Here is a 20,779-nt window from a genome sequence, read left to right as displayed (position 1 = left end):
CTCCTATTTCTTATGTTCTTATGTAAATGCAGCCATGTAGGGGATTCTGATGGGAATGGTGCTTCTGATGAAAGCTCAAAGAAAGACAGACATATTTCTGACAATGGGAGCCTTTGAAGTCTAGGCAGCATAGTACTAGTAATATGGTTTTCTTGTTTAAACTTTCAAATTTAGAAATAAATTCCAAACTGACCTACCAAAATCTGTTGGCATCAATAATATAGAAAATGAATGGGAACATGAATGCAAGTTTTGTATATGTCACTCCCTCTACCTAATGCTTCCTATTACATAATTGAAATCTAGATTACAGTAAAGAAACCAAGTAGTAAATGTTAAAGACATACCAAAGCTTCTGTTATTCCATTCAGAGTTGAGCCCATTCCCTTTGTAATGGCCATCTGTTTGAGAAGCTCATAACACATGATCAGGCATTTTAACATAGTTTCAGGATCATCCTTTTGTATTGAAAAAAGGAAAAAAAACACAAATGAAAATATATTATTCAATGAAAAGTCAAAAGATAAGCCAATTATTCAAATTTGATGGAAAACAGCCACCATACTGCAAATATTAACAAACCTGTTCACCAGTACCTTCAATGTAGTTCGGGGGGAGAGTGGCATAGTGGTAATGTCACTGGGCTAGAAATCCACAGGCACATGCTAATATGCTGTGGACAAGTTGAAATCCCACCACAGTAGCTGGTGGCGAATTTAAAATTCAATTAATTAATAATTGGAATTGAAAGACTTGGTGACCCATGAAACTATAATCAATTGTAAAAATACATTTGGTTAATTAATATCCTTTTGGAGGAAATCTGCGGTCCTTATCTGGTATGGCCTACATGTGACTACAGACCCACAGCAATGTGATTGACTCTCATCTGCCCTCTAAAATCTCCTAGCAAGCACCCTATTGTACCAAACCCTATAGAAAAGTCATACCAGATGAACTGCAGCAGTTCAAGGCGGCAGCACACCACCAGTATCTTCTCAAGGGCAAGAGTTGGTCAACAAATGCTGCCCCTATCAGCAACATCCATATCCCATGAAAGAATTTTAAAAAGTCAAATATTTAGCTTAGTTTAAGTAGTTGAACACTATTTTTAATAAGCCATTCATTATTCGGAATAATTTTTTTTGGTCCTTTTAGAAAAATGTTTTTCAATGACCATAAACAGCTTTTACAGCAGATCACAAGATTTTCATCTATGAAATCTGACTTTGAAACTATCCCAGTGATGGGATCAAAATAGCTCTGCAATCCACAAAAGTGGAAAATACTTGGGTTTAATACCACAAAACAAAAGCTGTTCAGTGCAACATTAGTAGTTCCTTTTATAATGGCTATTGAAAAGAATTGCTGCAGAAACAGGAAAAGAATATGTTAACAATAGGATATAGTAGTTTTACTTTGTGAACAGCTAGCCCTACACCAGACTTTGAAATGCCGAACACAAAGCACCTGAGATGCAAAAGTGCTGGCATTCTAAGTCCTGGCATTATCACAACCTTGATGAGCATTTTTTCCCCCCCTCAAATCAACAAATTGTAGATAGTGGGAATATGTGGGGTGGGCAAGCACAATAAATAGCGTATTGTAATTAGACAGTAACTCATGCTAAAATGTCAATAACTTTATCATATACTGGTATTTGCACCTACTTAACCTTCACGATTACTATGGTTGATTAAAATTTTCATTACCTTTAAAAAGAATTACCTTTTCAGTGTAAACTTCTTTGAATTCTGGTTCTTCAGCTGCCTTTATCATCTCAATTTTGCAATTTTCTAGTTCTTCAATTTTCTGCTTCAGCTCTGAAGCATGAATGAAGTCCTGCTGAGCTATACTCTCCTCCAGTGCTTGCTTTGCTTCTATCAGTTGAACTTTGATATTGGCAAGCTACAAAACAGAAAAGAAGAAAAATGATTGTAACTACTTAGTGATAGCTATCAAATATTTTTCACCACCCTATCTTACATGTATCGCTTTAGTCCTCAATTCCAATTTGTTGACATTGCAACGGCATATAAAGGAGACATAGTATTATATTGGTTTTGAGTTTGTAATATGAAAAATGGGTAAAGTTAAAATATTCTATTATAAACATCAAGATAAATACATTCAGAAGCATATTTGGTTGTAAAGAATTTAATCAGGATAATGAATCATAAAAGTGAAAGCCACCATATACAGGATGCACTACAACAACTTTCCAAGTATTTTTCACCCCCACCACCCAGGAGGACATGGGGTGACGCATGATTTTACCGGCTTGCCATGCTAGTTGATAGCATGGTGAGCCAGAAAGATTGCTTGGGAGGCTAAAAATCCGATTCATGCCTCGTATTCTCTCAACCCTGTTTTACCAGTGAGAACGGCTTCACGCCCAGAAAGGGTTCAAAGCCTAGTTAAATAAATCTAAGACTCCACTTGGAGTACTGTGAGCAAATCTGAGCACCACACTTTAGGAAGGACATATTGGCCTTGGAGGGAGTGCAGCATCATAGGCTTACAAGAATGATGTTTAGACTTCAGGGGCTTAATTATGAGGAGAGATTATACAAATTAGACCTGTTTTCTCTAGAAGTTAGAACCAAAGTCTTCAAGATACTAACTGGAAAAGACAGGGTACATAAAGATAAACTATTTCCACTGGTTGGAGATTCTACTACTTGGGTGCATAGTCCAAAAATTAGGGCCAGACCATTCAGGAGTGATGTTAGAAAGCACTTATATACACAAAGGGTAATACAGGTTTGGAACTCTCTTCCACAAACGGCAGTTGATCCTAGGTCAGCTGCTATCTTTAAATCTGAGCTAATTCTTTGTTAAGCAAAGGTATTAAGGGATATAGGCCAAAGGCAGGTACATGAAGTTAGGCCACAGATGAATCATGATCTAATTAAATGGTGGAACAAGCTCAATGAGCTGAATCGCCTACTCCTGTTCCTATGTTCATCGACCTGAAGCGTTATTGCCATTCCTGAGCATTTTGTTTTATTTTATACACAACAGCAAATTGTTTGCTGAAGAACTTCCTTCAAAACTCTGCAGTTACTTTGATAATGATGCCTCTGAATAGCAATTATTATTGTTCCGTTTTTAAAATGAGTGATCTTCTAGACTGCCTAGTAAAGGCATTCAGTCAATTCCATCTTGTGATTGCAGGGTCGATTGGATGGGAGCACAGCTTGACATTTTGAGTCTATCATCATTTTCTTTTGCCAAGTCACAATGCAAGATTTACTGAATTCAATATCACAAGTTTTCATTTTGGGATTTGAACTCTTGACTAGGTTGCATCCATAACCTTTAGGCTATGGTACAAAATCTGTACTTCTTTGCTCTTAAGCAATTGTGTTAATTCAAGCCAAATTCCTTCAGACTTAGGTTTCAGTTTGCCCTTTGTATCCTAACACCATTAGCCTGGCTCTTCATTATGATTTCTAAATGGTTATGGACCTAATCATAATGTGAGGATTGTTCTCAACCTGCCTCTGGCTCAATATTGGTTTCCCTTATGCCTATTTGATAAGTGTCTTGGGATGTTTCATTACAATTAGAGGGCACTATAAAAGTTATCTCAAAAGCAATTAAAACAAACTAATCTTCCAAAATCCATAACTAGCAAATAAATCAGTTCTTCAGTTTTCAAATCTTGTACATCATTATTTAATTTGTAAATCAGTGGTGTCTACTTTATAAAAAAACTATAAAAGTTCTTTTTCTGGTTTTTAAATAATAATTCATATTACCAAACCAGGCAGAGCCATAATCCTCAAAATGTATACCTCAACTTGTCTCTTCCTTTGTTCATCAGCATTTTTTGGTACTTCAACTTGAGCAATTGGTTCTCGGACATCTGATATTATCTCTGCAACCTGTGGTATTAAATAAAAACAACAATTAAAACTCAACCATATAGTCATACAACAGTCAGGTTTAATTCCGAATGTATCCACCCACAAACATTTATTCTCACCAACACCAATGCACTGTGGCAGCAGTGTGTACAATCTACAAGATACACTGCAGGAACTCATCAAGGCTCCAAATCCACAAGAGCTACCATCTAGAAGGACAATGGCAGCAGGCCAATATACTCCTGTTGACGGTTCCGCCAGTTCTAGCCTGCCATGGTTGGGTGGAATTTTCTAAGGATTTGCACAGTGTTATGCATGGTGCAGAATTCTGAGCTGAACCACTCATTCTTCGAGAGATGAAGGCAGTGAACACAGCTTATAGTCTAATAGTGGACTTTCAAAATTGTACCCCCATGAGTCACATATTAGAAGGTTGACAATATCGAGTTGTGAGCTGCAGTGTCTCAAGATTGCTTTGTATTGCACTTTCCAGGATGTGGGATTTTGTAAATAAGTGGCATGCGTGGAGAAAGCAGGAGTAGACAGAGTGGGATCGTAAATTTGTCAGTCATGCCACAATTCACCTGTAGATAGCCCAGCCCCAGGCTGCCCCTATCAAACTGCAGGTTAGGGCAGAACCAGAGTGTGCCTTTGTGGCCACATTTCTTCCAGTACTCATCAATCCAGTTTTATGATGTTCCAGTGGGTTACTACTATGCCACAGTGGGGAGAGCGCAAACAGACTCATTGGCGCCTTCAGTGTTACACATTACTTTCTTATTGACAAACTGATTGACATCCAAGTCTTCTAGTCGTTACAGGTGTTTTGAAATTGGCCAATTATGCTGGATGTTCTCAACTCACAAAAGATGCAAGATGAAGCAAAAGGAGTTGCCCAGGTTGAAAGTTTGTAGCTGTAGTGCTTGTTTTTAAACTAAAGAAAAAAAATCATGATAAAATTCACCATGTTAAATAAGGCATACATTTTTGACACAACTAAAAAAAAACATAGCAAAACTGCACTCTTACCAGCCGAATCCTTTGGTCATCATTCTTCTGGATGCGCAGCAATTGTTCCATCAATAATGCAATCAGGGAACTTGGTGTGTTGGACAAAATCAGAATTTCTTGCAATGCGGAGACCAGGCACTTCCTAGTAAATTAAACTACAAAATTAGAATTTCAAAGAGTAAGCATTAAAATGGAGACCGCCTCCTCAGTCGGGTCTCCTTTTCTCTTTCGTTACCTCAGTTATTTCATTGACGGGAAGAGTCCCGATGCAGTTCCACAGGCCAGGAGTTCAGAATGCATGTTTGATAAAGTGTCACATAATGGACATGTCAGCAAAATTGAAGTCCATGGGATTAAAAAGGGTAGTGGCTATGTAGGGCTATACTGAATGGTTGTTTCTCAAAGGGAGGGAAGTTATTATGGTGCAGCCCGCTGGCAGTATTTGAACCACTGCTCTTTTTGATACGTGGATATACATGGCATAATTTCAAGCTTGCCAATACTAAATTCTGAAATGTAGATTAGTGAAATATGCATACAAATGGCAGGATAATTTAAACTGAGAAATGAGAAGCAATACATTTTGGTCTTAAGAATTAAAGGCAATACAAGCTAACTGATACAATTTTAAAGTGGATGCTGGAACAGAGACATTGGGGTAATGTACACTAATCTTTGAAGGTCACAGGACGAGTTACAAAGGCTGCAAACAGGCATGGAGACAGCAGAAGTAGACAGAATCCTTGGCTTTATGAATAGAGGAAGAGAACAAAAGTAAAAAAATTGTGCTAAATCTTTATAAAACACAATTTATATCAGAATTGGAGTATTGTGACCAATTTTGGGCACCACACTTCAGGAAGAATGTCAAGGCCTTGGAAAGGGTACAGAGATGATTTAATAGAAAGGCATCATGGATGAGAAATTTCAGGTATGTGAAGAGGCAAGAGAAACGGGTATTGTTGTTTTGACAGAGTAAAGAAAAAGAGTTGGCAACATAGAGGACAGATACATTTGAATATTGCTAAAAATGAGACATGCTGTTGAAGCTTTTCAACTTGCACTCATCAGGACAGATACAAGAATGCCAAATTTCAAAAGAGAACAATTTATACTGCATGGGAAAAAGGTGCTGACTGGATGCCATACATGCCGCTTGGTTGGGATAATGCCATGGCAAATACATCAGGAAGTTACTGTCCTTCATGCTTTTGTTTAATCAAAATAGCTGTAAAGTCTGGATATATTCCTTTTGCCTACAGAGGACAGGTCCCTGCATTTGACTGTAATGGAGCTTCTGGCAAGCATAAGTGAGCTGTATTGATGGGGAGCCTCACTGATATTCTTCAATTGATTGTTAGTGTAATTCTTAGCATACAGGATTCCTCAGCAAATGCTACTCAATTGCGGAATTACATTTAATGTCAGACATTATGCTCTGAGTTTTATAAGCACAGGTTTGTCAAGTACAATCAGTACTCTGCCAACTGTGACCAGCTAAAGGGGCATGCTGTTTGATACAATCCATTGGGATGTACAGCCTAGGTATCTGGCATCGCACTGGCATGGAAATTCCTCTGTCATATTACTCATTTGTGTGGATGACAGAATGTCTTTTTGGGCTGACAGCAGCACTCTGATAGTAGAGAATTCTATTTGTGTTGCAACAGCATAGTAGCAGTATTAGACATCTAGCTTCACCTGTTGCTGACACTTTTGTGATGCTTTATCCTTCTAGAGACAAATGACTGGCAGATTATAACAAACAGCACGTCTCTTCAGCTGTCCACAATAGGCAGAATACCAACTGTACTCAACCAGTGCTTAAAAAACTCAGAACATAACATCCAACAGGCACAAAAACCCAGTCGAAAAGATGATCTAACCATGGTTAACAAGAGAAATTAGACAAGTTAAACATTGTATTAGATCAAAGGAAAGCTTATAAAGTTGCCCAAAAAAGTAGCATGCCTGAGGATTGGGAGCATTTTAGAAATCAGCAATGGAGGACCAAGAAACTGAGAAAGGGAGAACAGTTAAGTAAATAAAGTGAGAAACCCAAAAGCAGACTGCAAAAGCTTCTATAGGTATGCAAAAAGAGAAAAGATTAGCAAAAACAAATGTGGACCCACTACAGGCAGAGACAGGAGAATTTATAATGGGGAATAAGGAAATGGCAGAGAAACTAAACAAATACTTTGTGTCTGCCTTTGCAGAGGAAAATACAAAGATCCTCCCAGGAATACTAGAGAACTAATGGAAGAGGGAGACTGAAAACATTAATGTCAGTAAAATAGTATTACTGGAGGAATTAATCAGACTGAAAGTTGATAAATCCCTTGGACCTGATGATCCACATCCCAGACTGTTGAAAGAGGTAGCTGCTGAGATAACTAATGTACTGATAATCATCTTGCAAAATTTTAGATTGAGAATAGTTCCTGCAGATTCAAAGGTAGCAAATGTAACTCCACTATTTAAGAAACGAATGAGAAAGAAAACAGGGCATTACAAACCTCTTTAGCCTGATATCAGAAATAGGGAAAATGTTAAGATATGATAACTGGACACTTAGAAAACTATGGTAGTGTTGGGCAGAGTCAAAATGGATTTATGAAAGGGAAATAATATTTGACGAACACAAGAAATAGAACCAAGAGTAGACAATACAGACTTTTGCGCCTTCAAATCTGTTGAGTTTTTTAAGAATGTAACTAGCAAAATAGATAAGGGCGAAATCAGTAGATGTGGTATATTTGGGTTTTCATAAGACTTCCCACACAGGTCAGTAAGCAAAATTAGAAAACAAGAGATTGGGGCCTGGGGTGTGTGTGTGTGTAATATACTGGCATGGATTGAGAATTGGTTAATGGACATAAAAGAGAAAAAAATAAATAGTTCATTCTCAGATTGGAACGAGTTGTCAAGAGAATGCAAGGACACTTGCAAGGGAGCGAACATGAACATGCGCGCATGCACAGAAAATGCAGAGCATATCTTCAATAGAGAGATATTGGGAAGTACTGATGTTCACAGGGACCTGGGTGGCCTGTTCATAAGTCACTGAAAGCAGATGTGGAGGCGCAGCAAGTAAGTAGGACAGCAAATGGTATGTGGGCCTGTATTGCAGGAAGCAGTCAGTGTGCATGCATGCTCCTATATTCTTAACATTAAGAATGATTCCACAATATGATTGAACAGTAAGCACTGCCCAAAGTACGCTTAAAATTACAATAACTGATTCAGGCTCGAAATGTGGCTTACACACTTGATAGAAGTTCCACATATTCATATGCAGGGACCTGCCCTTTGCACACAAAAGGAATAGCCCAAATAATTAAACAAAAGTACGAGGTACCATGACAATAGAAAGCAATGAGATGGCAGATGAACTGAACAGGTATTTTGTATCAGTCTTCACTATAGTGGATACAAGTAATATCCCAGAAGCAACTGTAAACCAGGAACTGGAAGGGAGGGAGGAACTGAGGAAAATTATAGTCACCAGAGAACTATGTGTATTGAGCAAATTACTGACATTGCAAAAGTCTGAGGGTCTTGATGTACCTCATCTTAGGGTCTTACATGTCTAGTGAGATAGTTGATGCATTGGTTTTAATTTCCAAAACTAGATTTGGGGGAAGGTCCCATTAGATTGGAAGACAGCAAATGTCAAGTCCATTATTCAAAAAGGGAGGAAGACAAAAAGTGGTAAACTTACATGCCAGTTAGCTTAACATCTGCCGTAGAGAAAATATTAAAAGTCATTATTTAAGAAGTTATAACAGGGCACTTGGATAATCTCAAGGTAATCAAGCAGAATCAACATAGTTTTATGAAAGGGAAGTTGTACTGTGGATAAAAGAGAGCCGCTGCATGTACTGTAGAAGGCATTTGATAAAGTGCCACATCAAAGGTTAATGCAGAAAATAAAAGCTCCTGGTGTAGGGGGCAACATATTGGCTTGGAAAGAAGATTGGCTGAAGCAGAGAGTAAGCATAAACGGGACTTTTTCAGGTTAGAAAGGTGTAACCAGTGGTGGACCAGTGCTGGGACCTCAAACAATTTAAATATCATATGAATGACTTGGATGAAGGGATAGATAGCAAAGATAGTTGTGAAGAGGACTCAAGGTGGCTGCAAAAAGATAGATAAGTTATGCGAGTGAGCAAAGATCTGGCAAATGAAGTATAATCTGGGAAAACGTGAAATTGTCCACTTTGGCAAGAAGAATAAAAAAGTATATTATCGAAATAGTGAGAGATTGCAGAGGAATCTGGGTGTCCTGGTGCATGAATCACAAAAGGCTAGTATACAGGTACAGAAAGCAATAAGGAAAGCTAATAGAATGAAATCATCTTTGAGAGGAGATCTGAATACAAAAGTAGGAAGTTTATGCTTCAGTTGTACAGACAGAGCACCAGTGAGACCACATTAGGAGAACTGTGTATAATGTTGATCACCTTATTTGAGGATGTAAATGCATTGAAAGTTCAGGGAAGGTTGACTTATGAGGAAAGGTTGGACAGGTTAGGCTTGTATCTGTTGGAGTTTAGAAGAGTAAGAGGTGATTTGATTGAAACATAGAAGTACTTTAGGGGTCTTGACAGGGTGGATGAGCAGAGGACTTTTCCTCTTGTGAGAATCTAGAACTAGGGGTCACTGTTTAAAAACAATCGGTCGCCTGTTTAAAGCAGAGATGAAGCTAAATGTTTTCAACATCAAGAGACTTTGAAACTCTCTTTCTGAAAAAGGTGGCGGAAGCAGAGTCTTCGAATATTTTTAAGGCAGAGGTGGACAAATTCTTGGCAAGCAAGGGGCTTGATAGGATACCTGGAGTGGGTAGGATATTTTATTAAATGGCGGAGCAGGCTCGAAGGGCTGAATGGCCTGCTCTTTGTTCATGTGAGTGACAATAGCTCCCTGATGCATTCATCATAGCATTGTCTCAAGTAATCAACCAACTTATCAAGTATACAGCACCTGTTTCTCATGCAGTATACAATTGTTTAATTTTTGAAATTTGGCACCTTGCTTCTGTTCTGATGTGCACAAGACGAAAAGCTTCAACAGCATTTCTCTCTTTTCAGAAATATTCAAGTTCTGTCATACCAAGCCAAACAGATTTACCATGTGACAAAAAATCAACAGTAACAAGGAAACATGTGCAAAAAAGCGAATTGTTAGCACCTGGAACCTGCCTGAAAGGGCAACAATAACTTTCAAAAGGGAATTGGATAAATATTTGAATAATGGTTTCTGCTCCATTCTATTTTCAGTGCTGAAGTTGAATTAATGAAACACAAATTGTTACTATAAATGAAAACAGTTCATAGACACACATCCAACTTTGATCGTCTGGTTAATTGTTCTGGAAGTTATTTCAAGACTTATTTCATCAGTTACGTAGCAAAGTTTGCAGCTTAAGTATCAAATGACACAGGCACCTATACTTAAAAACTCAAATGACAACAAAATTTACCTGCCACCTTCTTCTGATGTATCCAGGCAACCAACAAGAATGACCAGCTGTTGGCTTATGAATTCTTTCTTCATTACTTCCTCAATTTGTGTAAAGTCAGCTCTCTGTGATTCTTGCAGAATAGGAAGGTTTTTCAGGTAACTAGTAACATAAGGAATAATATTTTAAGCTAACTGTAGATTTTAGCTTCATTTTCCCTCAAACTACTGAAATAGTAATGTTCTACATATGAGTATTGCTAGACAAAGGATGATCTAGTTCACCTTCTATCATTCCTGCTAGCTACTGACTAATAGAAACAATCAATCTCTATCAATTAGTCAAGAATATAGCCAAAAGGGGTGAGGCAGCTACATTCTCCAGTGGAGGAAAGCTTTGGAACCATTTATTCAAAATCACCCATCCCTCCCAGCTAAACACTTGCTTCTCAAATTATTATTGAAAGAAATCTATTTGAACAAATCAATAATATCTTGTTCTATCATCTGCCTAGGGAGCCTACACCGACGGCCACTCACTCACCGAAATAACATTTCCACAATTTAGTTTTGAATTTTTCCCCTTTCAAGACCAGGTTACATCCTCTGCATTTTCTGCTTTGGATAAGCTGAAACAGCTCATCATAGCCTACATTATCTAATGTCCTTAGGATCATGGACAGCAATCATATCACTTTGCAATGTTCTTTTACAGTGAGAACCTTCCCAATTTATATGATCATTTTTCATAATCTAAGCCCTCCATCTTCTCAAATCATGGTTTATTTTCTTTTGTATAGTTTCAATAGCTGCAATATCTTTTTGTACTGTGGCAACCAGAACTGTACAATATCCCATGTTCCATCAGAATAATCAAATAATAATATTTGATTACCATCTAGACTAATTGATATTTAGGATTACTTTCTTATTTCAGCTCAGGATAGACTTTTTAAATACAGCTCAACATCTGATTTACTTTAATTACTGCCACCCTAAATATCTTTTTCTATCAAAACTGGCCAAATAAAATGTCTGATTTTTAAAAAAACTGCAATTATATAAAATTTAAGAAATGAGAAAGACAATGATGTAATCATATCAGATATGAGAAATGGCTGATAATTTTAAATAAGAAACCTCCACAAGTCAAAATAGTTTATATTGAAGATCAACAGTACCATAGTTTAAATTTAGTCAATTTAACATGTACCTCAAAAGATATTCAGCGTAAATGGCTGTTTCAGGTAGAAGTTTTTCCAAAGCTTCTTCCCTTTCATCATCCATTGATTTAATGTATTTGCAGAGGCATCTCCAGTACAGGGTATTCTCACAAGTTAGATTTTCAACTGATATCACTTTTCTGAAAGATAGAACAATACTTTTACAAGTCAGCTCAATACATGGCATTAAAAAGTTACAAGGGGCTGGATAGGGTGGAGGCGGAGAGATTCTTTCCACTTAGTAAGGAAGTTAAAACTAGAGGACACAGCCTCAAAATAAAGGGGGGTCGGTTTAAGACAGAGTTGAGGAGGAACTTCTTCTCCCAGAGGGTGGTGAATCTCTGGAATTCTCTGCCCACTGAGGTGGTGGAGGCTACCTCGCTGAATATGTTTAAAGCGCGGATGGATGGATTCCTGATCGGTAAGGGAATTAAGGGTTATGGGGATCAGGCGGGTAAGTGGTACTGATCCACGTCAGATCAGCCATGATCTTATTGAATGGCGGGGCAGGCTCGAGGGGCTAGATGGCCTACTCCTGCTCCTATTTCTTATGTTCTTATGTACAAATAATAATCTTACACCGAATAATAAATTTTAACTTTTAAAGTAGCTATTGCATATTTAGGACATCACGTGTTCATACAATTCACAACTAATTACCCTTTGGACAGAAGGAACTGATGCTATTTAAGAAAATTCAGCAGCCACAGCATGAAATGTAATTTTGTTCTTGAGATCTGGTCATTGGCAAGGCCAGCCTTAATTATCCAACCCTAATTGCCCTCAAAGATGGCGAATCGCTTCTTGAATCGCTATAGTGAACTTCTTGAAGCACTGCAACCCATGTGGTGTTTGTACATCCAGGGCTGTTAGGGAGGGAGCTCCAGAATTTTGACATAGCGACAGTGAAAGAACAGAAATGTAGTTCCAAGTCAGAATGATGAGTGACTTGGCAGGAAACTTATGATGTTTCCATGCATTTGCTGCCCTTATAAATTTGAAAGTAGTAAACTATTTTCAGTAGCCAAAGCAAAGAGACTATCGCACCCATTATTTAGATTTTGACAGTTTTCAACGAGTTCTTCAAGAGGGGCTTGGACGAACAAAGCATTAAGCGCAGATTCAGCCACAGTAACACAATTTTCCACATCCAGATGATGGAGCAAGTCTAAAACATTGCCCTCCATTGTGCGAAGCCAAGCTTGCAACAGCTTTTTTTGCACCACTTCTTTCACAGCATCTATAAATTAAAGATAGCAAGAACATAATCACCACATGACTCGAAAAGATAAAAGTACGACATTAAAACTCTTATCACACATTGCTCTGAACAAGAAGCACACACGCCAACATGGTGCCATAAATATGTAGGTAGTGGTTAAATATGCTTGTTCCCAAAGGTAAAGACAACAACAAACATATTGACCCTTCAGTATTGTAAAATTTCCCAAGAGGTTCCAGGAGTGTTGCCAAACTAAACTTGACACCAAGTCGCATATGATTTTAGGACACGGGGAAATAAGGACAAGAAAAATAAGTTCTAAGAAGAGTCTTAAAGGGGCCAACAGAGTGGTTTGAGGAGGAACTTCAGAAATTAGAACCTAGACAGCTAACTAGCAACGGAGAGACTAGAATCAAGAACGCACATGCGGGCACAATTGGAGGTGCGCAAAAATCTTAGTTGGTTGTAGAGCCTGAAGAGATTACAGAGATAGGAGAGAAGAAAATCATGGAGGAGACTACAGTGGTTTGACAAGGTAGCTCACCATCACTATCTCAAGGGCAATAACTGCTGGGCTAGCCAGCGAAGCCCACGTCCTGAATGAGCAAAATAAATAAATAATTGTGAAGTTGGGTGCTTTCAGATCGGGAGCCCAATTAGACTAGCTAATATCGAATGGACTTGGGCGAGTTCGGATGCAGGCAACAGTTTCAACAAGTTCAAGCTTCAAAGGTGAAAAATGGGAGGCTAGCCAGGAGAACATTGGAAGACTACAGTCCATAGTGCAACAAAGGCACCACCTAAAAAGCTTGGCACGAAATGACGTTTTGCACAAGGACGATAGTACTTCAAATTTAATTGGCTCAGTACTCAGCCATTTCGAACCCTAGTTCCCCAAAGTCTCCAATTCTCATTCTAGTGCTGAAATGCTTCCAGGGCCTCGCATCACCCTAACTTTGTAACCTCCTGGGACTGCAACTGATCCATGATTTTTTTTTTAATGCTCCTGTCTAGCTGCCCTTCTCCCTAGCCCACGCTAGCAGTAGCATTTGAAAAAAACTTCTGGATTATAGCAGCCCCAGCTTGGCACTTCTGCACCCATTGTGACTCACATTACACAACTTCTGGAGATCCAGCTTTGAATCGGATCTGGATCCTCAAACAGGAATGCAGGTCCAGGAGAGTGAAGCAATGAAAGGGTGAGCCAGGGAGTGGGAGGTTCAGACAGAGGGTGGGTGCAATTTGGAGTTGGGTAGGCGAGAGAAGGTCACAACTCTTAGATTGGGAAGTGAGGAGAGTCTGCAGTGACCAGGAGGTTCAGGGAGCAGGAAAATTGCAACTTTAAGTACAACATAGATTTTGTTAACACTGCAGTTGGGTTCTATAGAATCTTCCTTCGCAGGAAAAAAGGAAGTAATAAAACATTATACCCTCTCCCTCTTGAATTGAAATATTTTGATGAATTCCTAAATTGATGAATGAAATAACTTTTAAAATATAAAATAAAAAACAGCGGGATTTACTCCAGTTTTTATGCGAATTGCATTGCTTCAATGCAAAGTTAAAAACAAAAGCAAAAAGATCAAACATATTTTGATTTTAATTTACAATCAAAATAAATTGCATCTGTAGCACTCCAAAACTTGAAGGCATAATTTAAAAAATGAATCCAAAGCTAAAGGAGACATTGAGTAACCAAGGGTGGGATTCTCCCAAAAAGATTCTAAGTGTCAAATTCGCATAAAAACGTTTTTCCTGCTGAGGAAGGTTCTACAGAAGTGTTAACAGAATCAATGTTATACTTAAACTTACAATTTTTAGGGATGCAATCACAACTTTAATGAGGACTTGCTATATAGGATTCAAGTTCTCCATCTTCTATCTCAAACTCTGCAGAATAGTGCGTAAATCATCAGAGATTACCGGCTCTCAGGTTGCCTTCCCAACCATTTAGGATTAAAGATATTGTAAATATAAGAAGTTAACAAAGTAAACTTACTAAATTTGGATCACCATTTTCAGTTGAATATTTCCAAACTGGAGACATCTCTGTTAGAATGCAATGACTTTGGATGGCAATTTTCTTTTAGCAAGACATAAAATGCAATGAACATTGATCCAAAGTGTGCATAATACAATTTAAAATTGCATAGACTTTGGTGTCAGCTCTATTATTAGCAATGTTATATGTAGATAACTTACCTGACCGGTCAGTCAGGCCTTGCGTAAGAAGTTTTACCCTCTGTGCAATGGAAAATGCTTTTATATGTATCTTTTCTGCTAGAACCTAAAAGGATAGACAATTGATAACTTTCCTGAATCACCTGGCAAATTCAAATATAAATGTTAAAAAACAAAAATCATATTGTTTCAATACAAAGTTAAAAACAAAAAGATCAAACATATTGTGATTTTAATTTACAATCAAAATAAATTGCATCTGTAGCACTCCAAAACTTTACGGTATCATTTAAAAAATGAATGCAAAGCTAAAGGAGACATTGAGTAACCAAGGGTGGGATTCTCCCAAAAAAATTCTATGTGTCGAATTCACATTAAAAACTGGAGTAAATCCCGCTGTTTCTTTCATCAGGACTTTCAAAATGAATCTCCCACACTCTGTACACTGCAGAGAGCCTTTGCCTGAACCTTATTAAAAAAGCCCGACAGCCCCCACCCCGATCACTGGCCTCCCTCCCTCTGTCAGCAAGCCCGAGTGCAGAGTGTCAGCGGGACCCAGCACCCCAACCAATCTCGTCCCACCTCCTTGGCATTGCACAATGCCTGGTGGGCAGTGCCAAGGTGCCTCCTGGGCATTGCAACTTTGCCCCTTCGGCAGTGCCACAGGGCCAGGCTGACACTACCCAGGGTGCACCCCCACCCCTTATCCCCAACCGCTTGGGCAGGGGGGGGGGGGGGGGGGGGGGGGGGTCTCCTGGCCCACTGCTCTGCTATAGCCGCCCCCCCCAATGAAATGAGTTTCAAGGAAAGCATTGAAAGGAGAGGGAGATGAAAGGGTTTAGAGATAGATTATTCTCATTTAAGATGCAGCATTCAACACAAAAGAATAAAACAAAACAAAATACTATAGATGCAAGAAACCTGAAATAAAAACAAAGGGCAGGCAAAGCTCAGCAGGTTTGACAGTAACTCTACTTCTCTCTGCACAGATAATGTTTCAAGTCCAATACAATACTCATTTGCTCTGAGAAGTCACACTGGACTCAACACTTACTCCGCTGCTCTCTGCGCAGATACTGCCAAGTCTGTTGAGTTTTTCGTGCACTATGTTTTTATTTCAATAAAAAGGACTGTAGTTTTTCATTCTTCAACATTATCTATACAATGATAGAAACATTGCATCATTCTCAGCAGTAAACATATAATGCAATTTAGTTAAAGATACACTAGAAGTAAATATTACACAGGGTTGTTTTTTCATAAGATGTGGGCATCATTGGCAAGGACAGCATGTATTACCCATCCCCCAGTTTCCCTCAAGGAGGTGGTGATGAGGTGCTTTTTTGAGTCAAATACCAGAGGTGTAGGTGCACATACAGTTACAAGTGCTGTTCGGCAGAATGTTATACTATTTTGAAACAGCAACAGTGAAGATCTGGCAACATATTTCCAAATCAGGATGGTGTACGTAGAATCATAGAATCCTACAGTGCAGGAGGCCTTCCGGCCCATCGAGTCTGCACCAACCACAATCCCACGCAGGCCCTACCCCCATAAATCCATACATTTACTCCAGCTAGTCCTAGAGTCAATTTAGCAAGGTCAATCCACCTAACTCGCACATCTTTGGACTGTGGAAGGAAACCCAGCAGACACAAAGAGAACGGACAAACTCCACAGTGATCCAAGCCAGGAATCGAACCCTGGCACTGTGAGGCAGCAGTGCTAACCACTGTGCCGCCCGTCTTGAAGATTAACTTGCAGGCCATGGTGTTCCCCCTGCGCCTGCATTGGTGCAGGGGGAACACCTTGGTGGTAAAGGTCACCTGCCAAAGGAATCTTGATGAATCACTGCAGTAGAGAATTTCAGAATTTTCTATTTGTGGCAAAGTTGGCATGTTGGACTGCACCAAAGCCTGCCATTCTTTTAAAGCAAGATTGATCTTGGGAAGGAAGTCTAAGTTTCCTACATTGAAAGGTTGCTCTAACATTGTATCAAGTTGTAGCTGGTATATTTTAAGGCAAAAGAAATCCAGCAAAACTGTGCACATTCAAATGGAGAAAGTATGCCTCATTATGCCCAAGCTCAAACAATCCTTCTAATTTATAATGGCTGCAGTAGCAAAGAAAGAAATCCCTAAAGAAAGAAATTACAGAATAAGGGGGGGCGGGGGCAAAGCAAAGTGTAAGGTTTTCATTTTCCTCACCAATCATACTTCTTTGGATCATTTAGGCTTAGTGTACCAAAAGCCATATTTTTAAGATTTTTTAAATATAGCAGCTTATAATGAAACCACAGATATCTAGTGGTAGGATCACATTTTCCATAGAACTTAAAAAGAGTTAAGCATGATCTATGAGTTTTCATTTTTAATATTAAATTTGATGGCAGAAAGACAAGGAACAGAGTAGGATTCAGCAAGAGGGCCAGCACACACCAATATTCACCCACCTCATAGGCTAACTTTCTGACATTCTCTTTAACATCCATAGTTCGCCCAATTATTTTGGAAAGAGTTTTGGCTGATGGTCCGATACAGGACAATACTGCTCGTCTCACCTCTGGATTGGTGTCACATTCAATTAAATGCAAGTATGCTAAGACAAAAATTAAAATTAATGCATTTTAATCACCAAGAACTTCAATAGCTATCTTTTTACTATACTACATTTCAACAAGCCAAAGACATAACATATCCACTTTTAGTCACCAGCAATGATCCAGATTTTGCTGTGGTAATGACAGCAAAATGTTAGCGTTCGTCATCATGGGCCCAATTTTACCATTGCACGGCGCGGAAACGTGGTAGTCGGGTGAGAGGCCATTAACGCGATCCACGCCCACGCAGATTGCCACTTTACCAAAACCCGGGAATGGCTACGATTCGATTCGCGCCCAAAACGGGCGCAATGGCGATTTAAATACATTTGCATGCATTTAAATTGAATTAATGAACTGCCCGCCCAACTTTATCTGGTGCCATGGGGGGGGGGGACTGGTCATTGTCTGGTGGGGAGGGAGGAGGAGGCGGGTCAGATGTTCCTCTGGGGCTGGGGGGTGAGTGAGGCCAGACCCATTCTCAGAGGCGTGGGGGGGGGGGGGGAGGGGGAAGGTAGGGAGACAGGTAAGATTTATCTCAGGCTGGGGGGGCAGACGGATCTCTGGCAGGGGGGGGGGGGGGCGGTAGGGAGACGGATCTCTGGTGGGGGGAGGGCAGGCGGATCTCTGGTGGGGGGAGGGCAGGCGGATCTCTGGTGGGGGGAGGGCAGGCGGATCTCTGGTGGGGGCGCGGTGGGGGGCGGCTGGGGGATCCGCTGCCACCCTGGGGGCGATCGGTCTGGGAAGCTGGGGGGGGATAAGGGAGACAGTGATGTCTGTGGGGGCCATCGCTCCCGCTTTTTGCTCCCGGGCCGCTTTCTCCGCTTTCTGCGGCCCGGGAGCGATCTGACACGGGCGCACTTTATCAAATTTTTCTCTAACTGAGTATGCGCAGTTCAGAGCTCCAATCGTTTCGGCGGCGCTAAGCCCCGCCCACAGCACGAATGGGATTGGAGATGGCTGAGTGCGTATGGGGGTGCCTGAAAGCAGATTTCCAAGTCGGATCTGCATCACGCCCAGATTCAGCACTTAGAATGAAAATAGTAAAATCGGGCCCCATCACTCCACTGAAACTGACAACAACTTCAGGCATTTAGACGTGCAAAACAATGCAGAAAACAAAATGTTGCAGTCAGTAAATCTACACTCCATAGAAATGCACTGTCGAGGCTCCCACAGGCAGCTAACTCTTGCAATCATGGATTGGTGAGAGCTTCCACTCTAAAAGCCCTAGGAAAAGTTATTCCTTGCTAAATGTGGTGAAAACACGACTTCACTACTTCATTATTACTGCCAAACACCGCATCTCCTTCATTGACATCAGATTTAAACTGCCGTCAGGAAAATGGAAATCTCAGCCAGAGATCATTAGATCTTTGTGAGCAGCCTCTACAAAGACCCTTGTATTTCCAATGACTGCAAAATCCAAGCCAATGCACTTCATAAAACAGCAAGCTTTGCAGAAAAGGCTTTCTTCAACAGCTCATGTACACATTTTAGAACAACACTTTTAAAAACCAAAGGTTCCAAAAACCAGAACAGAAGACCCATTTATGACTATATCCCTTTTCAATTATAAAGGAATCGTAAAAACAAAGGCCCCACAATTTTCACGCAGTCCAGGCCAAGAGACTGAATCATGCAAAAATAAAATCTGTATCATGCATATATAAAAGTTGCCCTGAAAATGTTACTTCATAATTTGCAATTTAAAAATTTGAAGTAGATATTCATAAAACAATGAATACTCAATTTACATGTCATACAAATGAAAAAAAAATCTTCTGAATCGCAAACATTCATATAGACTGGATAGGTCAATACTTACCGTCAATAACTGGGCAATCTTCATCAGTGGGGTCTTGAAGTCTGGATAAGGCAAGCACAGCCTGTATTCGCACATTTGGAAACTTGTCTTTTAATCTCACCAGCATAGCTTCATATATATGGTCATATAGCTCATCATCAATCTGTGCATTTTCTGACATGCTACCGAGAAGTTTGTTGATCAGCTGACAGGCACGGAATCGAACAGAGTGGCTACATGCACTGTGAGACTGTTGGGAGGTGGTTTAGAACCAAGATCATTAAATCCAATCAAAGACCTGTGAGATTTATCTTGAATTCATAACATTAGTCGGCAATTTCTATACGTCAATTTGGCAAACATTATAAAAGTCACTGTCTTCATTAAAATCTTTAGTACACATTAGAAATTAGCTGTGTCACAATTGTATGTGTCAGATCAGAGAAACCTTAGTGCAGTAGGAGGCCATTTGGCCCATTGAGTCTGCATGACAACAATGCCACCCAGGCCCTATCCCCGTAATCCCACATATTTACCCTGCTAATCCCTCTAACCTACGCATCCTTGGACACTAAGGGGCAATTTAGCATGGCCAACGCACATGACCCTCACATCTTTGGACTGTAGGAGGAAACCGGAGCATCCAGAGGAAAACCACAGACACAGGGAGAACATGCAAGCACCACACAAACAGTGACCCAAGGTGGGAATCAAACCCAGATTCCTGGAGCTGTGAGGTAGCAGTGCTAACCACTGTGCAACATAACCTAGCACTAAGCAGGGCGCTAATCTCCTCTTGGATAAATCCCCACGGTTCAGGAAAAAAAAACTTTAAATATTAAAACACTAAACAAAAATAATGCAACTTATTTCCATTATATTGGGCTGACTTTTTTTTTTAAATCGCATCACTTGTCCTAGAGTATCCAAAAGCACTATCATTTTGTAGTGCAGTTACTGTCATGTAGGTAAATGCGACAACTAATCTGCATACAAGGCCCCACAAACAACAAACAAGTATTTCAGTTGCAGTTAAGTGCAAATATTTCTTAAAGATAAAATTAAAGATTATTAGAACAATTCAACGAGAATGAAACTCTGGTAAATGAACAAGCAAATACCAACCTTTTAAAAGCAGCAATTTTGGTTTTGCATATGTTGATTCTTTTTAAAACAAAATAACCCCCAAAACTCAACTCATTTACCGACACTTTAATTAAAAGGTTTGTCACTTTTTAAATGCTAGTTCTTAGCATACCAAATAATAATTAGCTCACTTTCTTGGGCAACAAAGCAAATTTCAGTAAAAGTACAAAAGGATTTGGTACTGTTTTTGCTGTTAGATTTCTACTTGTAATCTAAAGATTTCCATGAAGAAAACTATCTACTGGAGTAAAATCCGTT

General features: G+C 39.6%; 1 protein-coding gene across 4 annotated transcripts in view; it reads right to left on the bottom strand.

The window, feature by feature from the left end:
• The window catches only part of ncapg (non-SMC condensin I complex, subunit G), a 56,984-nt gene that overhangs the window by 31,273 nt on the left and 4,932 nt on the right, over nt 1–20,779 (bottom strand). For all 4 annotated transcript variants that reach the window (XM_078215434.1, XM_078215412.1, XM_078215420.1 and 1 more), the window contains 10 exons: nt 19,397–19,625; nt 17,422–17,567; nt 14,991–15,075; nt 12,614–12,806; nt 11,557–11,706; nt 10,366–10,506; nt 4,902–5,025; nt 3,801–3,890; nt 1,729–1,908; nt 348–458 (listed from right to left, as the gene is read on the bottom strand). In XM_078215434.1, the coding sequence (XP_078071560.1) occupies nt 348–458; nt 1,729–1,908; nt 3,801–3,890; nt 4,902–5,025; nt 10,366–10,506; nt 11,557–11,706; nt 12,614–12,806; nt 14,991–15,075; nt 17,422–17,567; nt 19,397–19,625 (1,449 nt within the window). The remainder of the gene's footprint in view (nt 1–347; nt 459–1,728; nt 1,909–3,800; nt 3,891–4,901; nt 5,026–10,365; nt 10,507–11,556; nt 11,707–12,613; nt 12,807–14,990; nt 15,076–17,421; nt 17,568–19,396; nt 19,626–20,779) is intronic.

The sequence above is a fragment of the Mustelus asterias genome, chromosome 1 (genome assembly GCF_964213995.1).
Source record: "Mustelus asterias chromosome 1, sMusAst1.hap1.1, whole genome shotgun sequence".
In the NCBI taxonomy this organism is placed as follows: Eukaryota; Metazoa; Chordata; class Chondrichthyes; order Carcharhiniformes; family Triakidae; genus Mustelus; species Mustelus asterias.
This window is presented reverse-complemented; position numbering and strand designations above follow the sequence as displayed.